General features: G+C 46.3%; 1 protein-coding gene and 1 long non-coding RNA gene across 5 annotated transcripts in view; both read left to right on the top strand.

The window, feature by feature from the left end:
- LOC145520556 (uncharacterized) overlaps nucleotides 1–2,203 on the top strand; it is a 46,304-nt gene extending 44,101 nt beyond the window's left edge. Inside the window, exons 5-6 of the long non-coding RNA XR_014064581.1 lie at nucleotides 1,523–1,635; nucleotides 1,912–2,203. This is a non-coding gene — a long non-coding RNA (uncharacterized LOC145520556). The remainder of the gene's footprint in view (nucleotides 1–1,522; nucleotides 1,636–1,911) is intronic.
- A 3,145-nt stretch (nucleotides 2,204–5,348) lies between these two features.
- CRTAP (cartilage associated protein) overlaps nucleotides 5,349–22,357 on the top strand; it is a 35,632-nt gene continuing 18,623 nt past the window's right edge. For 2 of the 4 annotated variants that reach the window (XM_081527123.1, XM_081527124.1), the window contains exons 1-4: nucleotides 5,349–5,915; nucleotides 10,034–10,183; nucleotides 14,251–14,422; nucleotides 19,070–19,198. In XM_081527123.1, the coding sequence (XP_081383249.1) occupies nucleotides 5,445–5,915; nucleotides 10,034–10,183; nucleotides 14,251–14,422; nucleotides 19,070–19,198 (922 nt within the window). In that variant the 5' untranslated portion in view covers nucleotides 5,349–5,444. The remainder of the gene's footprint in view (nucleotides 5,916–10,033; nucleotides 10,184–14,250; nucleotides 14,423–19,069; nucleotides 19,199–22,357) is intronic. The other 2 variants (XM_081527125.1, XM_081527126.1) reach the window with 2 other exon arrangements.

The raw sequence follows: 22,357 nt of genomic DNA on the forward strand, positions 1-22,357 counted from the left end.
AGTTACCCAACCCTCTTTGGGGTCCACATAACACTCTCTCCAGCTCTAATGGTGGGTAATTAAAGGTTTGCTGACCTGTCTTCTCAAGACTTGGAGGGAACGAGTTGATATTTCTTTAATATAGTCCCTGTCACACAATAGTTTACTATAGGTTAATGGAACAAATGAAAAAAAAAAAATAGATGTCTTATCTCTACTGAACTGGAAGTTCTTTGTAGTCAAGGATGTATGTCTGATTCATCTTTGCATTCCGTGCCAAGGGCAGGACCTGGTCTAAGGTAGGTGCTGAACAGTGTAGTGAAAGAATGAATAAATTCATGATACTAAAGAGAATTTGCCATTTAAGTCACCTGAGGGGCCTTCCACCTTATGCTGCTAAGTTGCTTCAGTCGTGTCCGACTCTGTGCGACCCCATAGACAGCAGCCCACCAGGCTCCACCGTCCGTGAGATTCTCCAGGCAAGAACACTGGAGTGGGTTGCCGTTTCCTTCTCCAACTTATAGGAAATCATAATCCAAAAGTTTTGTTTATGGTTCCTTTTTCATTACAGTTTTATCTTGTATGTTTGTATGTTATTGTTCCATCTCTCAGTCGTGTCTGACTCTTTGTGACCCCATGGACTGCAGCACACCAGGCTTCCTTATCCTTTCTCCCGGAGTTTGCTTAAACTCTTGTCTATTGAATTGGTGATGCTGTCTAACCATCTCATCCTCTGTTGCCCCCTCCTTCTCCTGCCCTCAATCTTTCACAGCATCAGGGTCTTTTCCAATGAGTCGACTCTTTGCATCAGGTGGCCAGAGTATTGGAGCTTCAGCTTCAGCATCAGTCCTTCCAACGCATAGTCAGGGTTGATTTCCTTTAGGATTGACTGGTTTGATCTTTGCCATCCAAGGGACTCTCAAGAGTCTTCTTTAGCACCACAGTTCAAAAGCACCCTGATAGCTCAGTTGGTAAAGAATCCGCCTGCCATGCAGGAGACCCCGGTTCGATTCCGGGTCAGGAAGATCCGCTAGAGAGGGGATAGGCTACCCGCTCCAGTGTTCTTGGGCTTCCCTTGTGGCTCAGCTGGTTAAGAATCCACCCGGAAGGCGAGAGATGTGGGTTTGATCCCTGGGTTGGGAAGATCCCCTGGAGAAGGGAAAGGCTACCCACTCCAGTACCCCAGCCTGGAGAATTCCACTGTCTGTATAGTCCATGGGATGGGTAAGAGTTGGACACTACTGAGCAACTTTCACTTTCAGCCTTCTTTATGGTCTAACTCTCACATCCGTACATGACTACTGGAAAAACCATATTTGTTTGTATGAGGTAAGACTGTATTACTGGCATTCCTAAATAATATTTTATGTGATTTAGCATGCTTTTAAACTTTAGACAAGTGGAATCATTCTTTTTAAGGCTAAACTGTGCTGTTATGTATAGCTGTAATTCTTTTATTATTCCCCGCTGTAAAATTTTCTCCTACATGTGCTTCTTCTCTCTAAAAAAACAAACAAAAAAATTCTCTTTTGTTTTTACACAGGTTATTTCTGCTTTCTACTATTAGGAACTGTGCTGCTGTATCATACCCAAAACACTTACTAAATACAAAAGAAAAAAAAATGAAGTGGAGAAAATGGATACAGCCTTAACAAGGTAATCACAATTAACATCAATGATAAGGGGCTGACAGTGTGTTCCTCCAGTGACATCTGAGAAGGACTGTATTCTAGTCCAGTGGTCCCCAACCTTTTTGGCACCAGGGACCGGTTTCATGGAAGACAATTTTTCCATGGACTGGGATGTGGGAGGGTGGGTGGGGGGAATGGTTTGGGGATGATTCAAGTGCATTACATTTACTGTGCACTTTATTTCTATTATTATTACGTTGTGATAGACAATGAAATAATTCTACAACTCACTATAATGCAGAATCAGTGGGAGCCCTGAGCTTGTTTTCCTGCAACTAGACGGTCCCATCTAGGGCTGATGGGAGAGCGATGGGGAGCAGCTACAAATACAGATGAAGCTTCGCTCACCTCCTGTTGTGGCCCGGTTCCTAACAGACCACAGACCAGTATCAGTCTGTTGCCCAGGCGCTGGGGACCCCTGTTCTAGTTCAAAGACCTTAATCTGAATCTAATCATGAAGAAACAGCGAGAAACCTCAATGAAGGACTTTTTATAAAATAACTGGCCTGTATTCTTAAAAATAATTTTATTTACTTTCGGCTGTGCTAGGTCGTCCATGCTGTGCAGGCTTTTCTTGTCGCAGAGGCTACTCTCTAGTTGCAGGGTTCAAGCTTTTGTTGCAGAGCATGGGCTCTAGGCGGCCCGTGGGCTCAATAGTTGCAGCTCCCAAGTCCTAGAGCACAGGCTCAGTAGTTGTGGCACATGGGCTTAGTTGCTCAGAAGCATGTGGGATCTTTTGGGACCAGGAATCAAACCCATGTCTCCTGCATTGGCAGGCAGATTCTTTACCAGTGAGCCACCAGGGAAGACCCCTGTATTCTTTTTTAAAATAGACTTTAATTTTTAGAGCAGTTTTAGGTTTGCAGCAACATTGAATGAAAGGCACAGAAGTTTTCCATTTACCCTCCACTGCTACATACACCAGAGAAGGCAATGGCACCCCACTCCACTACTCTTGCCTGGAAAATCCCATGGATGGAGGGGCCTGGTAGGCTGCAGTCAACGGGGTCGCTAGGAGTCGGACACGACTGAGCGACTTCACTTTCATATTTCACTTTCCACTTTCCTGCATTGGAGAAGGAAATGGCAACCCACTCCAGTGTTCTTGCCTGGAGAATCCCAGGGACGGGGGAGCCTGGTGGGCTGCTGTCTATGGGGTCGCAGAGAGTCGGACACGACTGAAGCGATTTAGCAGCAGCAGCAGCAGCAGCTACATACACGCAGCCTCTCCCACTATCAGAATCCCACACCAGACTGGTACACCTAGTACAACCAATGAAGCTACTTTGATTCAATATAATCACCCAAAGTCCATGACTTACATTAGGGTCCACTCTTGTTACTGCATATTCTTTGGGTTTTGAGAAGTGTGTAATGGTATCCATCCACCATTATAGTATCACACGGAATAGTCTCGCTGCCCTAAAATCCTCTGTGCTGTGCCTGTTACCCCTCTCTCCCCGTAACACCTGGCAATCAGTGATCCTTTTACTGTTCTCAAAGTTTTGCCTTTTCCAGAATGGCATATAGTTGGGGGAATTCCCTGCTGGTCCATTGGTTAGGACTCCACATTCTCACTGCTGAGGGCCCAGGTTCAATCCCTGGTTGGGGAGCTAAAATCCCACAAGCAGCGCAGTGCAGCCAACAAGAAAACAAATAAATAAAACCCCCAAACATAACGTCATATATAGTTGGAATCATACAGTATATAGCCTTTTCAAATATAACCTTTTACGTAGTAAAATGTATTTAAGTTTTTGTCTTTTTGTGGCACGATAGCTCATTTCTTTTTAGTGCTGAGTAATATTCTATTGTCTGGATGTGAATGTACCACAGTTCATTGATTCACTCGTTGAAGGACATCTTGTTTGCTTCCAAGTTTTAGCCATTATGTAAAAAGCTGCTATAAACATTCATGTGTAGGTTTCTGTATGAATAGATGTTTTCACCTTAGTTCAGTCAATACCAGTGAATGTAATTTTGCTGGATAGTATGGCAGGGTATTTTTAGTTTGGTAGAAACTGCCAGACTGTCTTTCCAAGGTAACTGTACCATTTTACATTCCCACCAGAGATGAACAGAGTTCTTGTTGCTCTGCATCCTTGTCAGCATTTGGTGCTGTCAGTATTTTGAATTTTGGCCATTCTAATAGGTGTGTAGTGGATCTCACTGTTGTTTTGGCCTGTACTCTTAGTGTCAATAGCATAACAATAAAATCTGAAGGTTCAGATTCTAGAACATTAGACAGAAGAGACAACTAGATATAGTGCATGATACTGGATGCATCCTGCCCAGGGGGAAAACGTGCTATAAAAGACATTATTGCTGTTTAGTTGCAGCAACAGTTGAAATGGAATCCACGTCTCTTATGTCTCCTGCATTGGGAGGCAGATTTTTTTTTTTTACCACTGAGCTACCAGTGCATCTCCCACAACTCCTGCATTGCAGGCAGTCTTTACTGAGGAGCCACCAGGGAAGCCCATAAAAGACATTATTAGCTGACAAAACTGAAAAAGGGGATATAGGTTAGTGAATTTGATCATTAATGAATTTAAGCATTGTAGTTTTGTTCCCAGGAGGGGCAGTTGTAAAGAATCCGCCTGTCAATGCAGGAGACACGGGTTCAATTCCTGGGTCGGGAAGATCCCCTGGAGAAGGAAATGGCAACCCACTCCAGGGTTTTTGCCTGGAGAATCCTATGGACATAGCCTGGTGGGCTACAGTCCACGGGGTTGCAAAGAGTCAGACATGACTGAGCACACACACAGAGTTTCGGTTCCTAGGACATACATACTAAAAGATTATAGGGTAAGTGGCCTGATGTATGCAACCTTCTCTCAAATGATTCAGAAAAGAATAGAGAAAAGAAATGTGGCATAAGTTATTAATTTGTGAATGTGTATAAAGGATATATAGGAGTTGTATGTACTCTCCTTGCAAATTTTCTGTAAATTATTTAAAGAAAAAATTTAAGTAATTAAAATCACAATGCTAGGACTTAATCACTGGCAGTCCGCTGGTTAGGACTTGGCGCTCCCACGGCTGGGTCAGGGGTTTGATCCGTGGTCCGGGAACTAAGATCCCTGAAAGTCGCGCGGTGCGGCCAAAAAATTTAATAATAACAGTACTGCTTTTAACATTTCATACACATCTTTTGATGCACACATACACGTTTCTCGAGCGTATTCAGAAGCTTGGAATCGCAATCATAAGGTGTGTACATCTTCAACTTGATTAGCTCAATAGTTTTACAAAGTGCCATCGACATCCTTATTAATTTTATATATGCACTGTCTCTCTCACTGAAATGTAAGGTCGTTCGCGGTCATCAAAGTGTAGGCCGTGGACCTGCAGCATTAGCCTCACTAGGCTGCTGGTTAGAACTGCAAACCCTCAGATCCCCATCTCAGCCAGATTTGTTGAAAGAGAAAGTCTGGAGTCACTTGTGAATCTGCGTTTTTCAAAAGTCCTCTAAGTGATTCTAAAGTCTAAGCAGCGCAGATCCATCAGGGCCGCGTCTGGCTTGCAGACCGCCTTCTCTAAAGGAGCGATCAGCCGAGCCGGGGATCACGGGTTAGACACGCAGAAACTAGAGGGCAGCGCACCTCCCTAGGACACCCGCCTCGTACGGGCAGCTTCGCCCGGACCCCCCGGCTGGGCGGGGAGAGGCGGCCGGACGGGGCGGGCCTGAGGCTGGCGTCTCCGCCTCTTCAGCGTTCGGCTCCCTTTTCCTTTCCTTCGTTCTCCTCTCTTTCCTTCCTTCCGCCTGGAGCGATGGAGCCGGGGCGCCCGGCGGCCGCGGCGCTGCTGGTGCTGCTATGCGCGGTGTGCGCGCTGCACTCGGGGCGCGCCCAGTACGAGCGCTACAGCTTCCGCAGCTTCCCGCGGGACGAGCTGATGCCGCTTGAGTCGGCCTACCGGCACGCGCTGGACCAGTACAGCAGCGAGCACTGGGCGGAGAGCGTGGGCTACTTGGAGATCAGCCTGCGGCTGCACCGCCTGCTACGGGACAGCGAGGCCTTCTGCCACCGCAACTGCAGCGCGGCGCCGCAGCCCGAGCCCGCCGCCGGCCTCGCGCGCTACCCGGAGTTGCGCCTCTTCGGGGGCCTGCTGCGCCGCGCGCACTGTCTCAAACGCTGCAAGCAGGGCCTGCCGGCCTTCCGCCAGTCGCAGCCCAGCCGCGAAGTACTGGCGGACTTCCAGCGCCGAGAGCCCTACAAGTTCCTGCAGTTCGCCTACTTCAAGGCAAGTCCGCCCGCCCCGCCCCACGCCCAGGCCCCGCCCCACGCCCAGGCCCCGCCCCTCCCTCGCCTAGGCCCCGCCTCTAGACCCCTGCCTGGTGCCTGCGTCCTGGGCCCGGTTCCACTGCCCCTTCTTGACCTAGTTCTTTCGCACTCAGCGTCGCTAAGGGAGGCCTTCAAATCTTATTCCCCGTATTCTATTTCATAAATAAAGATGGAAAATACTTTAACTGAAGGGTGGTTCTGAGGCAGAGGATGTACATCTAACGACTAGCGCAGTGTTATCTGAAGACAGACTTCCGTTTTTGGTAGATACCATCAAACCCGCTTTTCTCGAGTGAGTAGGGCGGAGGAGGACCTGCGGGGCCGGCCAGTCTCTTTTACAGAGGAACTTAAGGCCAGAAAAGGGCAGGGCTCCTTGGGAGGACACTCCCCCGCCTGGAGGAGAACCTGAGCGCCGCGAGTCCTCGGGGCTGGCGCTCTCCGCTGGCTGTCTTTCCTCTACGGTGCATTGCGGTTGTCTGCCTCCTTTTTGTGGCTGCTTGCATTCCGTCTGTGATTGCTGGCTAAAAAAAGCCACAAATTGCAGTTGTCTACCCTCTAGGTCCTTACACCGGGGACCCCGAAGTTTTAAGAATGGGCTGAATTCCCTGTTAACTGGATAAAGAGGCTTTAGCTTGGCGGGTCTTCGATGGGTTTTGCCAAGAGATCCCTCTTAAAGCTGTTTCCACTTTATTGGAAAACGATTTGGTAAACTCTCTTGTCTTTGGGCTGTAAGATATGCTTTTCATATTTCTCTGAAACGGATCCACGTGTATGTTGCATTCATATGGGCCATAAAATAGCACAAAACCCTAAATAGAAAAACGGTTATTTCTATGCCTGCCACAGCTTTATATAAAGTATCAGATTTGTGAATGTTTATCCTAGTAATAATAACAACAACAACAAAAAAAACAGTTTTAAAATAGACTGGGGATAAGGTTAATACATTTCCAGAACGCAGAAATGATGGCTGACTCATACAAGCACTATATTTTTACGCTGAAAAACTCGTTTAATCCTCTTTTTTGTAGAGCTTTTGGCACATACAGTCTGAGCCAAATTTGAGTCACATAATCAAGGGGGAAACGTTCTATTTTTAAACCTGGAGAATAATGGAAGCTCTGATTCCTTTAAAATACCGATGAATAAAAAAAAAAGAAACAAAAACAAAAAAATAAAAAATAAAATACCGTTGAATGTGAAACGAGGCAAAAGGGGAGGAACATTTAATTCAGGGTAACCGGAAGGCAGGGGTTTCGTCCATCGTGGCATCCGCAAAGGCTAGTAAATTCATAACTTCTCTTCAAAACCCTTTACAGGTCTTGTGACAATCACTTACTTAAAGTCAGTAAACGGAATTCCACGCTGGTCAGGTGGTTAGGGCTACGCGCTTCCACAGAGGTCTAGGGGGGTGGGGGGACGGAGGGGCCGAAGAGGAGGCAAGGGGGCCGGCGGGGTGGGGAGGAGGGAGACAGTCCCACTCCAGGCCACTAGCTGGCATTCCTCAGACATCAGCACGGACATCTGGAAGTCTGTCCTTATCACCACCCGCCGCTCCAGGGCAGCCTCTGCCATTATCTCCAAATGACTAGGCTCTCGTTTCTGGGGCAGTTTCTGCCCAGGCTATTTGCTGCCCTTTAATTCTCAGAAATCCAGACCGTGCCAAATATCCCTTTATTTTCTCTCCCCATCCAGAATTCCCTAATTCCTGCCCCCGAGGGTCCCTCTGGATTGGCTGAAGGAGTCTCCCTGCCCGTGTATGGGTCCCGCCTCCCTCCCCCAGGCTGCGCTGTGATTTCAGGGCATGGAGGGGCCATGACATCCATGGTGGGGGAGGGGCCCTCTGTTCGCTGCTCGTGTGTCCACACAGGGAGGTGCCCCTCTCCCTTTCTGCACGCCTTTTCACTCGCCCCACGGCACCTCATTCCTCCCTGAAGACTTCTGGACTCTGCCTGCAGGTACCTAACCTGGGGATCAAGGGCCACAGACCTTGCTGCCCCTGCAGACCCCAAGGAGGGAGTTTTTTCTAGCCTAGAGGATTCCCCTTCCTCCTCCTTGGTTTGTTTTTTTTTTTTTTTTTTAGCTATGCGGCATGGCATGCTGGATCTTAGTTCCCCAACCACGGATTGAACCCATATCCCCTGCAGTGGAACCTCGGGTCCTGAACCGACAGGGAAATCCCTCCTCTGTCTTCTTCTTCCGGGCCAGTCAGCTTCTTCCTGCAGTTCCCTCTCTCAGTTTCCTCTTCTTCACATACTTGCCAAGTTCTCTAAGGAGTGCAAGGGCTTTGGTCATACTTCTGTGTCCTGACCTCCCCTGAGACAGTGAGACTCAGAATCAGCTGATCACCACCAAATGGGGAGAAGAGAGAGAGGGGAAAAGAGAGGGAAACATGAATTAATTTCATGAAAACATTATGTAGTCGTGATGTCCTGTCCAAGTCACTGCTACTTACCGAGTCCTGCCTTGTCCTAGGAACTCTGCCAGGTGCTGGGAATGCAGGAGACAGGATGACGTAAAAGAGGCCCGTGGTCCAGTGGTTAAGACTCCTCACTCCCAATATAGAGAGCCTGGGTTTGATCCCTGGTTAGGAACCTAGACCCCACATGCTGCAGCTAAGACCCAGCACAGCCAAATAAATTCATTAAATAAATATATATATTTATATACCCTGATAAATACATACCTTGATAACTCAGCTGGTAAAGAATCTGCCTGCAATGCAGGGGACCCAGGTTCAATTCCTGGGTTGGGAAGTTCCCTTGGAGAAGGGATAGGCTACCCACTCCAGTATTCTTGGGCTTCCCTGGTGGCTCAGCTGGTAAAGAATCCGCCTGCAAGGCGGGAGACCTGGATTCGATCCCTGGGTTGGGAAGATACCCTGGAGAAGGGTACCCATTCCAGTATTCTGGCCTGGAGAATTCCACGGACTGTATAGTCTATGGGGTTGCCAGGAGTCGCACATGACTGAACGACTTTCACTTTCATATATATGCTACTGCTGCTAAGTCGCTTCAGTCATGTCCGACTCTGTGCGACCCCATAGACGGCAGCCCACCAGGCTCCCCCGTCCCTGGGATTCTCCAGGCAAGAACACTGGAGTGGGTTGCCATTTCCTTCTCCAGTGCATGAAAGGGAAAAGTGAAAGTGAAGTCGCTCAGTCGTGCCCAACTCTTAGCGACCCCATGGACTGTAGCCTACCAGGCTCCTCCGTCCATGGGATTTTCCAGGCAAGAGTACTGGAGTGGGGTGCCATTGCCTTCTTAAAAGAGTCTCCTGATTGAGGTTGTGGGGAAAGGGAGGACTCACTTGCATGTACAGGCAGGGAGCTTCCTCCCAACCCCCCAGGACTCCCTTCCTAGAAGAGCACCTACTGCAGAGGCTCTCAGCAAGACGGGTGAATGAGGAGGTGGTGGGGGTCCTCGAGAAGATGAAACAGAGGTTCCGTGAGAGACCCGGGAAAATACTGATCTATCTGTCAAGGTTCTGGCAGAAAAGATGCGATATAGTCATACTGGGTAACTGGAGGGACAATTATGAATAAGGCGGTTACTTACAAAAGCTGGTGACGGGGTGGTGACCCACCTCCCAGGCCAGAAGGGGTAACATGAATGGAGAGAGACTAGATGGAGAGACCCTCCACTGAGAAGGGCTGTGACCTTGAATTAAGGGAGCGACCTTGCAGGGAAGGAGTCAGGACGAAAACAGCCCAGCCCTACTCTCTTCCCTTCCTTCAGTCTTCTGTTGGGCGCCTGTTGGAGCTGAATCCACTGAAAGCTGGAGGGCAAGGGAGTCCACAAGGACAGCCCGTAGGCCAGCCTCCTGGTCATGGGAGGGTGGAGACGGCAGAGTAGATTGGGACAGACACAGAGGGTCCGTCGGCTCACCCACAGGGAATGAACGCTCATGCAGAGTGGCTGGACCAGGTATGCTGGGCCTTGGAAATCACTGAGCACTTATCTGGAAGCATTGTGTAGAAACACAAAATTGCCTAAGGACTGAACAGACATTCTTGTTTTACAGAAATCACTCTCACCAGCCATTGAGTAGCTCTTGTCTCTCCTCTCTGTACTTTAGGCAAATAATCTTCCGAAAGCCATTGCAGCTGCTCACACGTTTCTACTGAAGCATCCTGATGACGAGATGATGAAGAGAAACATGGCTTATTACAAGAGCCTACCTGATGCCGAGGACTACATTAAAGACTTGGAAACCAAGTCGTACGAGGTATATTTGGGTTTTTACACAGTGGTTAGTTGCAATGTGAATTTTTGAAGAAGTGTATCTTAGTGAACAGCTATTGACACTGAAGGACTGATAGTGATTTTTGATGACATGTAATGAGTATTGCTGCTGCTAAGTTGCTTTAGTCGTGTCCGACTCTGTGCGACCCCATAGATGGCAGCCCACAAGGCTCCCCTGTTCCTGGGATTCTCCAGGCAAGAACACTGGAGTGGGTTGCCATTTCCTTCTCCAATGCATGAGAGTGAAAAGTGAAAGTGAAGTTGCTCGGTCGTGTCCGACTCTTCTCGACCCCATGGACTGCAGCCCACCAGGCCCCTCCGTCCGTGGGAGTTTCCAGGCAAGAGTACTGGAGTAGGTTGCCATTGCCTTCTCCTTAATGAGTATTATGACAATAGAAATGATTGTCTTGGGATTTCCCTGCTGATCTAGTGGTTAAGACCTCGTGCTGCTAATGCAGGGGCTGCAAGTTTGATCTCTGGTCAGGGAACTGGATTCCACATGTTGTGGGGTATGGCCAAAAAATTTTAAAAAAGAAAAAATGATTGCCTTTTTAACACCAAGTTGATCCATTTAAGAATGCAATTTTACTTTGCATGGTGATTTTAAAGTCACTGTTTTTCCTTTAAATGCTACATTTTAGAAATATGGTCATTTGATCATTCAGTTTTAAGATGGTATAAAAATGGGTCTTGGAAATCATCTGAAAATGACTAAGAACAGAAGAAACAGGAAATGGGTCTTCATCTCTAATGAAACTAGGAAACGTGTATTTTTATACACACACACAGATATATCTCAAGATGGAAAGGGAATATAGGTTCTAGGACAGACTCAGCAGATTATAGGATATTGAAGTCTGTGCATCTGCAGAGGGGAATTCTGATGAGAATGAGGACAGTAAGCAGAGGAAGAGTCCAGAGCACTTACTGTTGTCTGGGCCGTCGAGTTTGGGCTCCAGGCGTGTGGGTACCAGTGGAGCAGCAGCAGGGGTTGAAAACAGAGGGATGTGTTAGAAGTACCCATGGGAGCTGTTAGATCCTCAGGTCTGACTCTAGGGTTTCCCATTGTGGGACCAGACTGCAAGCTCACTTTTTCGCTGGCGGTGACCCTCAAACACAGTGGGCCAAGTCTCTTTTCTGGAGCCCATCTGGTTTCCAGGGAAGATTTCCCCAGCCTTCTGCAGGGCTGGCAGAGTGTCTGAGAGCCAGTCTGGGGAGAGGGATGGCGGTCTCACGGCTGAGTTGGAGACCTCACCTGTTCCTGGGTTTCAGCCCGCACCTCAACTTAACTGCTGTGCTCGCTCCCTGGCCCCTCAGCCTTTATGGGTAGAATCTCTAGGACAGACCCCCAGTTTCTGAGGAGGAGTGGCTTTGGAAGGTGTGATCCCTTAGGGGAGCAGATGGCCACTGGCAGGGGAAGCCAGGCTCCAACAGCTAGGTTTAGACGTTCAGCCCAGCTTTCCATCCCCCACCTTGTGCCAGCCTCCGTGGTCCCTGGGGCCTGCAGGTACCTATGGGTTGTGTAGCTCAGCTCCCCTGAGGACCCTCCTCTTTGATTGTTCGGCCTTCTGTTTTTCCAGGAGTTGTTGAAATCTCTTGTCTACTGCTTGCTCATTTCCTGATCTCCCATAAGAAGAATCGATCCCTTTTTACTTTCTTCCCTGTTATTGTTCATTGGGTTTAGGGAAAAGAGTTGTGTGCATGTGGCCATTGCACTGGGCTTAGGGGCATCCTCTCTCTGTAGGGCTTTCTTTGTTTTCTTTTCTATTTTATTTATTTGGCTACGTGGGGATCTTAAGTTGTAGCTCGCAGGCTCTGGGGCATGCAGGCTCAGTAGCTGTGGCACGCGGGCTTAGGCTCTGATCCCTGTGGGATCTTAGTTCCCTGACCAGGGATCGAACCCATGTTCCCTGCATTGGAAGGTGGATTCTTAAAACTGGACCACCAGGGAAGTCCCTCTGCAAGGCTTTCTTTCTGCTGCCACCCTGCCATTTCTGCAGAGCCAGCGGTCTGGTGTTTCTGCTTCCCCTGCCCCAACACCCCCCTTTCCTTCACCCCCCCATCCATCTCCAGGCAAAGCTTCAGTTCTTTGCCTGTCTTGCTTCCAGGGGATGCTGCCTGCCCAGGATATATAAGGAGATCCACCTTCCTAACCTTAGGCTTTAAGTTGGGTGAAAATTCCAGGTCCCAGGGGTGACCCTCAAATAGCCCCCATCCAGAGCAGCTGAAAACAAAACTCCCAGTGGAGAGCCACATGCATTTTTAAGACCTGTCCTGGCCCCTCCAAGTTAGCAGGTTTCTGCATGTGCCCAAGATCTCTACTTACTTCCTGTGAAGAAGAAACTGCTTCCTCGCCCTAGTTATTCCTGGTACCCGGTAGAGGCAACAGGTAGCAGGAATTCCTTGATGTTTCCACTGGCTGGCATGTGGCTGCCCTACCTAGGAACTTGTGCAGACATGCGGACACTCCTAGTTTATACTTTGCTGTTAGGGCAAGGGGTGTCTGACACTTGCTTTAGCTTCTATCTTTTCCTTGAGTTGATTTTTAAAATCAGCTTTATGGAGGTATAATTTATTTAAAACTAATCTTCTAATTGTAAGTGTATAATTCGATGAGTTTTGACAAATGTGTGCAGTCACACAGCTACCACCACAATCATACAGACGTGTTCTTCTCTCCTAAAAAGTTCCTGCATAAAAAAGCATTGTTTTAAATTTCCCCCATACCCCTTTGCAGTCATGCCTTTGCCCCTGACCCCTGGCAGCTACTGCTCCGGTTTCCGTCACTGGTGTTTTCCTTGATTCAAACTTGATTTTATTATCAATCATCTGCTAGTTTTTGAATTAAATAAAATAACTGTGCGTGTGAACAGGGTAGAAAAATCTAGATATAGGTACGTCACTGATTGTCTTCCTAGCTGGGGAGAAGTTGGGGTGTAGCACAGGGAGCCCAGTCTGGTGCTCTGTGATGATCTGGAGTCTGGGAGGGAGGGAGGCCAGAGAAAGAGAGGACATATGTATAATTGGGTCTGATTTGCCTTATTGTATGGCAGAAACCAGCACAACATTGTAAAAAGATTTTTTTAATTAAAAAAAAAAAAGTGAGCATGGTTTCTGCAGAGTTAATGAGAGTCAAGCTTCATGATAATCTCATTCCTTTTGGGACGACAAGTCTGTCCCTCTCCATGTCTGGACCTTCTTTGACTTCTCTCGGCTTTCCAGAGCCTGTTTTTTTGTTTTGTTTTTGATTGATTTATAATGTGTCAGGTGTACAGAAGAGTGATTCAGTTATACATACATGTACATATATATATGTAAATATATACATGTATACCTATATATATTCAGATTCTTTTCTATTATAAGTTATTACAAAATATGGAGTATAGTTCCCTGTGCTATACAATAGATCCTTGTTTATCCATTTTATATTTTATAAGATCTTATAGAAAAACCCAAATGAAGTTTTTGCCCAACCCAATATATATAGTAATATATAACTGTTAACCCCAAATTCCCTATTTATCCCTCCTGGTCCCTTTCCCCCTTGGTAACCGTAAGTTTGGTTTTCTGTCTGTGATTTTATTTCTGTTTGGTATATAAGCTCATTTGTATCCTTTTTTTAGATTCCACGTATAAGTGGTATCATATGTTATTTGTCTTTCTCTGTCTGACTTCACTCAGCACGATAATCTCTAGGTCCATTGACGTTGCTGCTAATGGCATTATTTCATTCTTTTTTATATATGTATATATGTACCACATCTTTATCCATTCATCTGTTGATGGACATTTAGGTTGCTTCCACGTCTTGGTTATTGTAAACAGTGCTGCTATAGTGGTGTATGCATGTTTTGGGATTAGTCTTCATTTTTTCTGAACATATGTCCAGGAGTGGGATGGCAGGATCACGTGGTAGCTCTATTTTTAGTTTTTAAGGAACCTCCATACATCATACTGTTCTCCACAGTGGCTGCCCAATCAACATCCCTCCCTTTTCTCCACACCCTCTCCAGCATTTTTTATTTGTAGACTTTTCGATGATTCCAGAGCCTGTTCATCCGAGCTGTGCGGGCGTACAATGGCGAGAACTGGAGGACGTGCATCACCGACATGGAGCTGGCCCTTCCTGACTTCTTCAAGGCCTTCTATGAGTGTCTTGCTGCCTGCGAGGGCTCCCGGGAGATCAGGGACTTCAAGGATTTCTATCTTTCCATCGCAGGTTGGTAGTGGGTTGTATCCTCGACATAAAGGACACAGCTGCCCCTGCGAGTTCTACATGCCTTCTAGGTGACTCGGGTGGCCTCTGAGGAACTTTTGAGCTTAAATAAGAGTGGGTAACTGAGGTGGCTGACACAGACATGGATTAGCCTCTGACTTGGCTGGAGCTTCTAGAGGAACAGTGAATATGGTGTCCAGACACAGGCCTGCGGAGAAGGTCTGTCTCATCAGTCCTGCTTGACTGTAGATTCCCACAGGCTTGTAGAAAAACAAAATTGAGCCCCAAAGCATCTCATACCTCAGCTTAGGGAGACAACTTTGATTATGGCAGTTTTTCAGCATGCAGAGTCTGCATGCTCAATCGCTTAGTCACGTCTGACTCTTTGCGACTCCATGCACTGTAGCCCACCAGGCTCCTCTGTCCGTGGAAATTCCCAGGCAAGAATACTGGAGTGGGTAGCGATTTCCTTCTCCAACAATGAAGAGTATAATGAACCCTAATTAGTGATCACTAAGGTAACTTTGATGGCTCAGATGGTAAAGAATCTGCCTGCAATGGAGGAGACCCACATTTGATCCCCGGGGTCAGACAGGTCCCCTGGAGAATGAAATGGCAACCCACTCCAGTACTCTTGCCTGGAGAATTCCATGGGCAAAGGAGCCTGGCAGGCTACAGTCCATGGGGTCACAAAGAGTAAGACACTACTGAGTGACTAACGCATACCAAGGTAACTTTTGGGAAAAAAGAAAACATTTTCTGATGATAAAATAATGCATGCTTATTTTAAGAAGTTTGGAAAGCACAAGAAAGAGTGAAGAAAGAAAATTGAGGACTTCGCTGGTGGTCCAATGGTTAAGACTCTGAGCTTCCCCTGCAGGGGGCACCAGTTCAGTTCTGATCCTGATCAAGGAACTAAGATCCTCCATTCCTTCAGGCTTGGCCAAAAAAACAAAAAGAAAATTGAAAACACATAAATAGCCCTAGGTATTTTTTTTAACCATTAGTGGGTAGCAATGCTCCAGAGAATAGGAAATGGCCAAGAGATGTCTCTAAGTGGTTTGGAAACACAGACCCTCAAACTGCCCCTTGCAGGAAGGGGCCCCAGGTCAGATAAGTCTGGAATTGGCCTGAGGCTTGTCTGCCTCTTGGAGTCTCTGTGCCGTGTGATGAGTGATGACTCTCAGAAACCCTGAGGCGGGCAGCTCTTTTACAGTTATTGAATCCAGTATGGTTGTTGGTTGTTGTTGTTTTAGTATCTTTTTGCTTGTGAAACTCTTTTTCTACAGAGTACCTTTATTTTTCTTAACAAAACGTTTTGATTGTGGAATATTTCAGACATATACAAAATATAGAAGAGTGTGGAAAAAGCCCATTTACCCATGACTCAGCTTCGCTATGGTCAACTGTCAGCTCATGTCAGCTCATGGCAGACTGTGATCTGAAACCCCCCTCTTCCCTCTCACGTTATTTTAAAGCAAATCCTAGGTGTTCCCTCGTTTCGTTTGTCACGTTTCAACAGATAACCTCCAAAAGATAAGAATTCTTTTTTTTTTTAACATAACTGCCCAACTATTATACCTTAAAGAATTATAACAACAGTTCCTTGATCTCGTCATCAAACATCCAGTGTCCCAATCGTCTTAGAAATGGCATAAACATGTGTGTGTCCCTTAAATTTACAATTTGTTGCTTTGAATCAGGTTCAAAATAAAGTCCACACATTGCACTTGGTTAGTTTCTTAATCTTTCACATGGCTGTGTGGCCATCATCACCATCCATCTCCAGAACTTTTTCATCTTCTCAGACTGAAACTCTGTACCCATTAAACACTAATTCCCAGGACTTCCCCAGTGGTCCAATGGTTAGGACTCGGCATTTTTCACTGCTGAGGGCACAGGTTCAATCTCTGGTCAGGAAACAAGACTCCCGGCTTGGCAAAAAAAAATTGAGGTATAGTTAATTTGCAATGTTGTGTTAGTTTCAAGTGTACAGCAAAGTGATTCAGTTATACATATACATACAAATCTATATACACACACATTTTTTCAGATATAATTTCCGTTATAGGTTATTATTACAAGGTATCAGGCAGAGTTCCTTGTGCTGTGTATACAGTGCGTGGTGTGCCTGCTCAGTCATGTCTGACTGTTTGTGACCCCATGGACTGTAGCCCGCCAGGTCCCTCTGTCCATGGGATTCTCCAGGCGAGAATACTGGAGTGGGTTGCCATGCCTTCTTCGGGGGGATCTTCCCGACCCAGGGATCAAACCCTTGTTTCTTGCCTCTCCTGCATTGGCAGGCGAGTTCTTTACCAGCTGAGCCACTGGGGAAGCCCCCCTATATATACAGTAGGTCTTTGTTGTTTACCTATTTTACACATGGCAGTGTGTATGTCTTAATCCCAAACTCCTAATTTTTCCCCTACCTCCCAAGTCCAGTGCTTCTTGTCCTCTGGGGAAGGGCTAGGATTTAGACCCAGGTGTTCTGACTGTGGTCTCACCTCTTAACCAGTGAAATAGTGTCTCACCTGAGGGGGTTGCCCTGTATTAATACTTAATCTCAAACTTTATTTTTGATAGTTAATATAAGCACATCCTATAGCATGTGAAAGGCAAAGGGATATAGTGTGAAAAACGTCTCCTGCTTTCTCAGGAAAATGTTTCGTGACTAGATAGAGGGGTGCTTTCCAGTTCCCCAATATAATTACTATTGAAATTAATAATTTATGGACAGATGCTTCCAGTCTAGGACAACTGCTGTCCATCAGATTCTCTATTCTCTACCCCCTCACCCCTGACCATGCACTGATTTAGCACAGTATTGAGAATTCTTCCCTGAATCTATTTTTCCTATAAAGGTTATGTGAATATAAAACCATTCTTCTCATTACTGCTGAGTGCTCCGTTGAGGGTCGGGGGAGGAGTGTGCTACTGTTTATTCAACCATCTGATAGATATTTGGGCTCCTCCAATCTTTTGCTTGGGCTTCCCTGGTGGCTCAGCTGGTAAAGAATCCACCAACAATGTGGGAGACCTGGGTTTGATCCCTGGGTTGGGAAGATCCCCTGGAGAAGGGAAAGGCTACCCACTCCAGTATTCTGGCCTGGAGAATTCCAGGGACTGTATAGTCCATGGGGTCGCGAAGAGTCAGATACGACTGAGCGACTTTCGCTTTCTTTCAGTCTTTTGCTATTACATCTACTACTGTACTGGGGAATTTTAGTGGGTTTCTTTTTTGTTGTTGTTGTTTGCTAAGTATGGAAGTGTGTTTGCGAAGTCAACATCAGTAGGATTGATGGTTCAGGGTGAATGTTTCAGTAAATTATTTGGTATTTTAAGGTACTGTTATATATTCCTACCAACCAGGGAGACTGCCTACTCCTCCACAGTCTTGCTGGCAAAATGTGTACCATCATGCTGGACTCTGAAAGGAGGAAAGGGAAGGGCTGAGGACCACACTGGATTTAGGGACCAGCCCCAGAAGTAGTATCCATCAGTTGTTAACCGTCCACATTTCATTGGCTCAGTTAGTCATATGGCCCCAGCTGAACTGCAAAGGGCTGGGAAATGTAGTCTTTCACATCTTTCTATGTGACTGTGTTTAGGTCTACCTACTCTCTTTTAAAACCTGTGTGGATTCTGTTGTCTGTATGTACCATAACTTCTTAGTCACTATCCTACTGATTGGCATTTTGGTTACTTTCAAGTTTGTTTGCTTATGTATGCCCAAGTCTAAAAAAAATTTCCCCAGAAGGAGACTACTGGGTTAGAGAATATGTGTATTTTAATCTTTGATAAATTTTGTCAAATTGTTCTCCAAAAAAATTGTTCCATTTTTGCTCCTACCAACAAAATATGATACTATGAATCTCAATATTCTCTCCCTAACACTGGGTGTTGTCAACTTTTAAACATTTTGCCAATTTAATCAGTTCAGTCAGTTCAGTCGCTCAGTCGTGTCCGACTCTCTGTGACCCCATGAATTGCAGCACGCCAGGCCTCTCTGTCCATCACCAACTCCCGGAGTCTACCCAAACCCATGTCCATCGAGTCGGTGATGCCATCCAACCATCTCATCCTCTGTCGTCCCCTTCTCCTCCCACCCCCAATCCTACCCAGCATTAGGGTCTTTTCCAATGAGTCAACCCTTCGCATGAGATGGCCAAAGTATTGGAGTTTCAGCTTCAACATCAGTCCTTCCAATGAACACCCTGGTTTTAGAAAAGGCAGAGGAACCAGAGATCAAATTGCCAATATCCACTGGATCATCGAAAAAGCAAGAGAGTTCCAGAAAAACATCTATTTCTGCTTTATTGACTATACCAAAGCCAATTTAATAGCTTACATTATTTTAGGATTTCTTAATTACAAATAAGGTTAAGATCTTTTCACAATGTTTATTAGCCCTTTTTATAATTTCTGTTAGCATCCTTTTGGCTATTTTTATAGCGAACATTGGTCTTTTTCCTATTGATTTAACGAGCTTCATGTGTTTAAGACTTTGGCCCTTTATCATAAGTGGTGCGAATATTTTACTTTTATCATTTTATCATGATCATTTTTGCCTGAATTGTTTTGGGGGGTGGGGCAGAAGTGGCATAAAGAAAATAATGAATACACTGCCTGAAAATCTGTATGTTCTTTCAGATCATTATGTGGAGGTCCTGGAATGCAAAATACAGTGTGAAGAGAGCCTCACCCCTGTCATCGGAGGATATCCAGTGGAGAAATTTGTGGCTACCATGTACCATTATTTGCAGTTTGCTTATTATAAATGTAAGTATTCATCTTCTAGGAAATCTGGGCAAAGTACTAAGACTCAGCTTCCGCCTCAGTGGAGAGTACTAACCTTGTAAGATTGTCTTGAGGACTAAATGAGTTGGTAGACATGGAATGCATACGGAATTCACACACCGGCACAGGGCAAACTCTATATAACTGGTGTTTTTGTTTATTAATCTTTTTTTTTTTTTGACTGCTCCATGCAGCTTGCAGGATCCTAGTTCCCTGGCCAGGAATGGAACACCCTGTAGTGGAAATGTGGAGTCCTAACCACTGGACTGCACGGGAATTCCTTTTAGGAATTACCAATGGCTTCCCTGATGGCTCAGTGGTAAAGAATTTGTCTGCAATGCAGGAGATGCAAGAGATGCAGTTGCTATCCCTGAGTGGGAAAGATTCCCTGGAGGAGGAAATGGCAACCCACTCCAGTATTCTTGCCTGGAAAATCCCACGGACAGAGGAGCCTTGTGGGCTACGGTCGGTGGGGTTGCAGAAGAGTCGGACACAACTGAGCTCCTAAACCCCCAGCACTATATATATCATTATTTCCCTTCCTCCACATCATTGACCTTTTCAGACTGTTAACCCTAAGATCATTGCAGTTGATCCTGCCTTGAACTTGGAGTTTCTCAGTCAGAACCTTCAAGGTGGACAAAGGGCTCACGTAGGAGAGAGAAAGGAATTCAGACTTCAAAGCCCAAAGTCCCTGCCTTCCCTTCTTTCTTTGTAACCAAGATTGCTGGGGGCCGCTTGCTTGAGCAGCGTGTCCCCTGGCCGATCAGTTATGAGCTTGCGCGGTTGCTAGGGTCATTTGCTATGGGGAAGACTCTGCTCTCCTGATCTGGTCCATGGGCAGGTGTCTGGCTAGCTTCCCCGAGGCTGTCTTTCAAACTCAGGGGTGGCTGGTCATGGGGCCTCAGGGATGTCCTGGAGGACTGACAGGTGAGTTTGGCTTCCACAGCCCTCCTCCCCGGCTGTGAACATCTTGTTCATTGTTGAGTTCCCTCTGCCCACACCAGACACCTGCCCACCTACCTGTTAATCCCACCTCGTCTCCTCTCCAGGACACACCAGAGGCCTTGCCTGTTGAAGGTCAAAAAAGGGAAAAAAGGGAAAGAGAAAAATTTTGCTTCATTCCCTCTCTTTTTCTCTATTTTAATTTTTTAACTAAAACATTTAAAGTTTTGCTGCTAATCAAGTTGGTTCCTTTGTTCCTGAAAAGTCTCTGATACTGACATTTACACCATGTTTTTCTGAGAAAGGTAACTGGCCTCTCTCAGCAGTGAACCTGATCTTCAGCAGCCTGAGCCTCATCTAAATGTGGAATGAAATGGCCCAAAACGTCCCTTCATTGGGACATTTCTGAGACCAACAGGAGGTCGAGGTGTGTTTTAAAGAAGTGTCTTTCTCGTGTCCCCTTTCATGGAGGGAAGGGTGAGTTTATTTGCCACTCTCACCCTGGCATGAACTGTCTAGTAAAGGATTCTTTAGCACAGAGGACAACAGTCTCCTTCTATATAATGTGTGAACATGCTTCCCTACCGGGCAGCCCCGAGCTCACAGCATGTTCCAGCAAATATTTGTTGACTGCATTCTAGTGTGGAGGGGTGGTCTTCTACCGGACAGTGTCTTTGCTTATGAGGGGCCATCTTTTTAAAAATAAGTACCTGGTTTAAGGTAAGTGTTTTTTTTTCCTAAAAAGGCTTGTAGTATAGGCTTAGTGCAATAAACTAAACATCACAGAGATGTACAGAAAAACATCAAGCACATCACCCATTCTAATCTCCCTGCTTCTTCTCACCCGACCCCAGATTTAACGACTGGCTTGTATTTATCCACACTTGGAAAGATCTTATTTTAATGAGAATTACAGAAAATTATGTGCTTTTTTTTTTTTAACTTCTGAAAATTGAGAAACATATCATAAAGGATGGTATAATAAACCAGGGGTGCGTCCTAAGTTGCTTCAGTTGTGTCTGACTCTTTGTGACCCTATGGACTGTAGCCCACCAGGCTCCTCTGTCCATGGGATTCTCAAGCAAAATTCTGGAGTGGGTTGCCGTGCCCTCCTCCAGGGGATCTTTCTGACCCAGGGATAAAACCTGGTCTGTTATCTCTCCTGCATTGGCAGCCAGGTTCTTTACCAGGGAAGCCCAGTGAACTAGGGGTGACTGTCACCCAACTCAAACATTTATCAACACACTGCCGATCCTGGGTTAGGTTTCTACATGTTCTGTGGGATGAAAATACAGCTGGTATTTTTGTTTCATTTTCATGAGAGGCTGTGCCAGCACTTCACTGAGCTAATTGTGATGGACATTGAAACTTGGGTCTTCCACCCACGGAGCAGGCTGGGCTCAGTGGCAACATGCCGGAACACTGGAGTTCAGCGCTGTCCTGGACACGTCCAGGCTCTGGCAACTCATGGTCACTCCTCTGAAACCTTTACTTGCTCTAAAAACCACCGGGCATATCAGAAACTGTGACAAGGACATAATGGCCAAAAAACCCCACAAGATTTTCAGCATTTATTGCTACTCTGCAAGAAACCTTTGTTTTCGGGAATATAGATAAGCACTGTGAATGAAATGTAACTCTTAAAATTGGCTTCTTGAAAGTCAGCCCTGTTTTGAATTCCTTTTCCGAGACCTACACCAGGGCATTTCTCGAGGACAAGTGTCATTTCCAGCTCCACAGGGTTAGTGAATAGAACGTGTCCATAAACAAGGGTTTTTTTTTTTAAATTAAATAAGTTGTAGTTGTGGGAAAAGGCCACAAGGTGGCAGCACTACTTCACGCCCACGTCTGGTACCTGGGCAGACACAGCCTCGTGAAAGTCTGTTTCTGGGTTGTCAAGGAGAGCGCAGTGTGGGAGAAGAGATGCCCAGGGGCCTGTGTCTCATTCATTCTACCCCTTCTTCCCCTTCACCCCACGGAGAAATCCCAGCCCCTGCAAAACCACTCTGCTGAGAGTGCTGCCATATGAGACTGGTGCTGAGGGCCCTCACCAGGACACATCCAGGAGACCTGCTGGCTTTTGCAAGCTCTTTCAGCCCAGAAGTTCCACCAGTCGTTGGGTGCCCTGGGCTTCACATAGCTTCTGAAGAGCCTGCCTGCATCTGGAGATTGTGGTCCCATCAGGACGGGATCAGG

Source organism: Giraffa tippelskirchi, chromosome 9 (assembly GCF_054371585.1).
Source record: "Giraffa tippelskirchi isolate mGirTip1 chromosome 9, T2T-mGirTip1v1.2.pri, whole genome shotgun sequence".
NCBI lineage: Eukaryota > Metazoa > Chordata > Mammalia > Artiodactyla > Giraffidae > Giraffa > Giraffa tippelskirchi.